Source organism: Guillardia theta (genome assembly GCF_000315625.1).
Source record: "Guillardia theta CCMP2712 unplaced genomic scaffold GUITHscaffold_80, whole genome shotgun sequence".
NCBI classification, from domain to species: Eukaryota; class Cryptophyceae; order Pyrenomonadales; family Geminigeraceae; genus Guillardia; species Guillardia theta.
The window spans coordinates 363309-369308 of record NW_005434594.1 but is presented as its reverse complement, the minus strand read 5'-3'; the positions used below and the strand labels follow the sequence as shown (position 1 = coordinate 369308).

The 6000-nt window shown below is 55.1% G+C and overlaps 1 protein-coding gene across 1 annotated transcript; it reads right to left on the bottom strand.

The window, feature by feature from the left end:
• Positions 1–247: 247 nt before the first annotated feature.
• Positions 248–5480, bottom strand: GUITHDRAFT_143934 (hypothetical protein; the record flags this gene model as incomplete). Its single annotated transcript, XM_005825865.1, has 10 exons — positions 248–277; positions 616–772; positions 1066–1160; positions 1367–2005; positions 2053–3175; positions 3572–3700; positions 3905–4359; positions 4596–4788; positions 4853–5057; positions 5303–5480. 10 exons carry the CDS (start codon positions 5478–5480, stop codon positions 248–250), a joined length of 3204 nt encoding a protein of 1067 aa, XP_005825922.1.
• Between the last annotated feature and the right edge of the window lie 520 nt (positions 5481–6000).

Below are 6000 nucleotides of genomic sequence, written 5' to 3'. Positions count from 1 at the left end.
GAGAGAGCGAGAGAGAGAGAGAGGAGGAGGAGGACGACGAGGAGGACGAGGACGACGAGGACGAGGAGATTTTCAGCTCACTGTAGATCTCAACGGAGTCGAGGAAATGCATTCGTCTATCGCAGACATCGCCCTGACCCCCGTAGCCTACGAGGAGCATGAGAACAGCAGGCAACTTTTGCTCTACCTCCAGCGACGTAGAGGGAGCCGGCGGCAGAGCAGGCGGCAGGAGTAAAGCGCTTAAATGTCATCCTAGCACAAGATTTCCACCCACTGTCTGCGCGCAAGTCCAAAATCTGCCATAAAGGTGTCAATGGGGAGAAGAGGAGCGGAGAGGAGAGGAGAGGAGAGGAGAGAAAAGGAGACGAGACGAGACGAGACGAGACGAGACGAGGGGAGAGGAGAGGAGAGGAGAGGAGAGGAGAGAAGACGAGAGAAGACGAGAGGAGAGGAGAGGAGCGGAGAGGAGAGGAGCGGAGAGGAGAGGAGAGGAGAGGAGCGGAGAGGAGCGGAGAGGAGCGGAGAGGAGCGGAGAGGAGCGGAGAGGAGAGGAGAGGAGGAGGGGAAGGGAGAATGGATGGGAAAGTGATCAGGGAGGGAACGAGCAGGTTTCACCTCGACATCCCTGAGATGTCTACGGCCGTTGTTGCCTCCTATCGCAAAGATGTTTCCCTCATGCTCAGTCACCGCATGCCAGGCTCGAGGCTGCAACATGCTGGGCTCCTTCCTCCTCTGCCAGGTCTCCACGTCGTAGCTCTCTACTAGCTCACACCTGAAGTCAACCATGAGGAAACAATCAGCCTCGGGCTCTTTCTCGTCACAATCTCCTTCATCATCTCGATTGTGATCTCCATTGTCATTGTCATCTCCATCATCATCTCCATCAACTCCATAATCATCGTCATCATCATCATTATCTACTTCTTCTTCTTCTTCTTCTTCTTCTTCTTCTTCTTCTTCTTCTTCTTCTTCATCTTCATCATCATTATCATCATCATCATCATCATCATCATCATCATAAGTAGCAGTAGTAGGATACTCGTCCCACAGGTCACAGTTTCTCACCTGCCCCCCGATGTGAGCGCATAGAATCCTCCCACCGCGAAGACTTTCCCCCCACCCTCGCAGCGCCAAAGTACCCTCGCTTGCTCGCCACCATCCTGTCTCAGCTGTCAGTCCTCCTCCTCCTCCTCCTCCTCGTCCTCGTCCTCGTCCTCCTCGTCCTCCTCGTCCTCCTCGTCCTCCTCCTCGTCATCATCAACCACCACCACCACCACCACCACCACCACCACCACCTCCTCCTCCTCCTCCTCCTCCTCCTCCTCGTCATCCTCCTCCTCCTTGTCTTCGTCCTCATCCTCCACACTAACCCGTCATATCCCTGCAGACTCGCGCACTTCATGTCCCAAGTGAGGCTGCTGGGACAGAACTTGTCGAGGCTCGAAAGGTAGTTGAACCCGTCGTATCCGCCGATGAAGACAACCCCTCCCTCCTCCTTCCTCTCACGCCCCTTCCTCCTCACCTCCTCCTCCCCTCCCACCTCCCTCCCACTTCTCCCACTGCTTCCAACCTCCATCACCATTGCCCTCCTCTTGCTTCTCTCGCCCTCTTGCTCCTGCTCCTGGCTCCCCCGTGAAAGAGAGCTGGCGAACATCGCAGAGAAGTTGAAGCTGCTCCTTAGCGACATTTCTGTCTCCGTAGGAGGAGGAGGAGATGGCGGAGGAGGAGCAGCAGCAGGGTTACCCAGTGCATCTGCAGACGTTCTCTTCCTCCAGTTTTCCTCCTCCTCCTCCTCATCAGAACCCCATACGTATCTCCCCTCCGCCACGTCATTCCAGTGAACGCATCCCATCAATGGAGAGCCGTCGTCGTCGTAGAAGATGAACGGACCTTTCTCCTCCTCGTCCTCCCCACCTTCCTCCTCTCCCCTGCCTGCCATCCTCCTCCTCCTCCTCTTCTCCTCGTCGATCGCATCTTGCAGCTCATACACAGCGCTGGCATAATCCTGCACAAAGCGTCAACAGGTCCCATCGTCCTCGTGCCTCTTGTTACCTCCAGCGGGATGGGATCAGGAGCCTCGAAAGGGCTGTTGGTTGAGTTTGCATCCCAGAAGTCTCGCAGGAGGATGTCGGTTTCGTAAACCTTGCCGATCTTCGTGTACGTCCCATTGTAGGATGGTTTTGGTCTGAAATCTCCTCCTCCTCCTCCTCCTCCTCCTCCTCCTCCTTCAGATGAGTTCTCTCCTTTGCCTACCGATTCTCCTCCCTCCCCTCCAAGACACCTTGCTCCCACTCCTTCTCCTCCTTCCATCCCATCCGAGCCCTCGCGGAGATCTCTGACGCCGCCTCCTCCTCCCTCTCCTCCTCCCTCTCCTCCTCCCTCCCCTTCTTCTTCCGTGTCGACCTCCCACATCTTCTCCTCGGGCAGTAGCGTCTCTTCATGCCCGATGTTGAGGAAGGGAAACAGCTCCAGCGTCGGGATATGCTCGCACATCTGCCTCACCAGCCGCGCCATCGGTTTCATTGCAGGGAACTTTGAATCTCGACTCAGCACCTGTTCCACCGCCTGCCGTACGTTGGACAGTCGCAGCTTCCTCCCCAACGACGCCATGGACAGGTACGCCCTCTTGGCAACCCTTGCTTCCTCCTCTGTGAAGTTGTATGCTCGCTGCAGGAGCTCCTTCAAGGACTTGGTTCTCAGCTGATCTGTCCCCGGCTCCATCCTTGTCAATAACTTCTCCGTCCATGTCGGGCACGATTTTTCCCTCGCCATCTCCCGCCATCGCTCCACCTCCTTCACCTCCTCCTCGTCTTCGTCCCTGACAAACAGGTCCTCCAACGTGAGGTTCTCAGAGGTGAAAGCCGTCAGGTTCTGCAGCACGTCCATCCTGATCGAGCTGAACCATCTTGTGCCGTTGTCGCCCTCTACCTCCACGTCAGCACTCCACAGCCTCCCCTGCACTTCAGAGTCGTTGAGTTCCCTTAGCAACTGAACGTAGGAGGGGACTCGAAAGTTGTCGGCGTATGGGCCGAAGGTATCAAGGAAAGTCGCCTCCTGCTTCAGGCGGATGTAGTCTTGGAAGGAACGAGCGGTTGGCTCCGGCTCCTCCTCCTCCGGAGGGGCCGAGGCAGAGGTGTCGGAGAGCTCGGAGAACGTTTTATCGACCTGCTCCTGGCTGTGGAGGTCTGTTCCAAAGCCGAACAGAGATGCAGAGAGCTGAAAACTTTCACCTTTGGGCTTCCGTTCCCTCTTGATCTGATGTTCATCATCATCAATTCCATCGTCATCATTATCATCATCATCGTCATCATCATCATCATCATCATCGTCGTCATCTCAATCGTCATCATTATCATCGTCGTCATCCTCATCATCATCGTCATCGTCATCGTCATCGTCATCGTCATCGTCATCGTTATCGTCATCGTCATCGTCATCATTATCATCGTCGTCATCGTCATCGTCATCGTCATCGTCATCGTCATCGTCATCGTCATCGTCATCATCATCATCATCATCATCATTATCGTCATCGTCATCATCATCATGCTTCACCTCATTTGGGCGATACCAAGCTTCTTCCTGGGTGTCAAGACGGACACGAAAAGGTCTGATAGAAAGATCCTTATCGATCACTTCCCCTGCTCCATCTATCGTCATCACTCGATCGCCAATCTTCCACTTGCGCAGAGTCTTGACCCTGCGCATGTTCTTTTGTTAGCCCGTGAATCTCTCCCCTCCTCTCCCCGTCAACCTCCAACACCACTGACTCCTTCTCCTCCTCCTGCCCCCTACCTCTCCTCTTCTTCCCGATCCTCCTCTTCCCCTTCCCTCTCCCCTCCCAGCCCCCCCCCCCCCGCCACTTCCTCCCGATGCTTTTCCATTTGCTCTCCCTCCAGCTCACTTCTTCTCATATTGTTTGCATTCGACTCCGTCACATCCAACAAACTTGCAAGGGACCTGAACAAGCATAAGAACTAGCAATGCCACTGCTCGCGTCTCAACCTCCCACTTGTTGTAGTGCGGCACCAGCCAGCCATCGTCGTACACATTCGCCTCGCTCTCCTGCTTCGATGCAGATGCATGCGAGCTCGACGTCCTTCTGGACCTGTACTGCCTTGACGAGCCTGTCCTACTTGACATCGAGCTCTCCTGCGAGGCAAGAGACCGCGAAGGAGTTCTCCTCCTCCTCCCACTCCCACTCCTTGACGAGCGCTGCGACGGTGGCGCTGCCTTCAACCTTGAAGTGGAGGAGGAGGAGGAAAGCGGCGACTCGGTCGAGTGCTTCGCAGCCTCCATGCTCGACAAAGTTCCAACGCTCGACGACAGTTCAATGTCAAGGTCCATCGAATCTTGAGCCTGCCAACAACAACAGGATCTCCATGAGCAGCGGCAGTCAGCACTGGAAAGATCATTTACGGATGCGAGGCTATCCTCAGCCTTCTCGACGCTGCTCCTCCTCGAACGGCCCTTTCTACTCCTCCTGCATCCCAGACACAGTCAACTGCCGAGTTTCAGAGCAAGGATGAGTTGAGACCGAAGGTTCTGCTCGTGGGGGAGGGAGCTGCGGGACGAGGATCGCATGCTGTTGGAACCTGAACCAAGTGACAGGTCAGCCGACAGCACGACCTCAACGTGAGAAAGGCGAGACCGCGCCGTCCTGTCGACGTCGAGGACAGTTGCTGCAGGCGCTTCTCTAGTGGAGTGTAGAGGAAGTAGCTCGACTTGTTGTGAACGGTGGGTGACCGCTCTTCAAAGGTGACGATCCTCGACCGTGTGGCCCGCGCTCTGGCATCACTTGTGTCATGCCACCCGCAGCGTCCATGCATCACGTTCAACATCGAGTGTTCACCTCTGTTGTGCGGGAGTCTTGACAGCACATTGTCCTTGCTCGTTGTCGACCTCCATTAGGCTATCAGGGGGTCGACGGCCCTTGCTCCTCGTGTTCTGCGACGGTGTGCTGTGAAGTTCTGAGACACTTGCTTGCTGCCTGCTGTCATAGGAGGTGAGATCTAGGTCTCCGCCCTGCCCCGAGGACACGGCTTCAGCTACCCCGCCTTGTGAAAGAAGTCAGAGAGCGAGAAGAAGAGGACGAAAGAAGGAGAAGATAAGGATGTGGACAAGCGAAGAAGAGAGGAAGAAGAAGAGATGTGAAGAGAGGGGAAGAGGAACAGAGGAAGGTGGAGAGAAAGGGAGGAGGAGGAAGATGAAGAGACGGGGAGAGGGAAAGAGGAGGACTATATGCTCTCATCACCTCTGCTAGACTTCCTTCCCCTACCGTATCCTCGACCTGACGACGAACCTCTTGTTCCTCCTCTCAGCTGCAGGACCAGCGGAGGAGGAAGCAGCATGCCACAGACAGATATCTCCTGGTGTCTCTTCGCTCCCATCCTCCCGTTCAGAGTCTCGATGGCTCCCGAGCTTACCATGGCGCCGGAGGTCGCCCCGACGAGCAAGAGAGCAACAAGGACATGGACCATGAAACATGAACTCAATGAAGAAATTCACTTCACTTGTACCCATTCAACCATACAATCACACTGAGAAAGCTTAGCTCGATATCATGGACATGGAATACCCCCAGGCAACCTCGGCTGTCAGAATGACGAAGGAAAACACCCCATGGCGCGAGGTTGTGTCTGTCATAGAGCAAGGACAATGCTCTCTCGCAGGAACATGAGGATTACTGCCATGGATAAGAAGAGGAGGAGGACGCACAGGAAGCCGAACGCCATTGCCTGCAGTCCTCCTTCCCGCCCTGGCATTCCAGCACCATGAAATCCCCCGATGCGGCCACAGCTTTGCAACTTTGCAACGTTGCAACTTTGCAACTTTGCAACTTTGCAACTTTGCAACTTTGTGAGTAAAGTTTGAAAAATAACAATAAAAACTGGACTCGGGAGGCCCTCAGCCGTACGGTAAAAGCCTGACTGAACCCCTGTCACGTCCGATCTCAGTCTTTGTCACTGTTTCCAGAGGCCCTGAGGGGTGGGAGTAGTT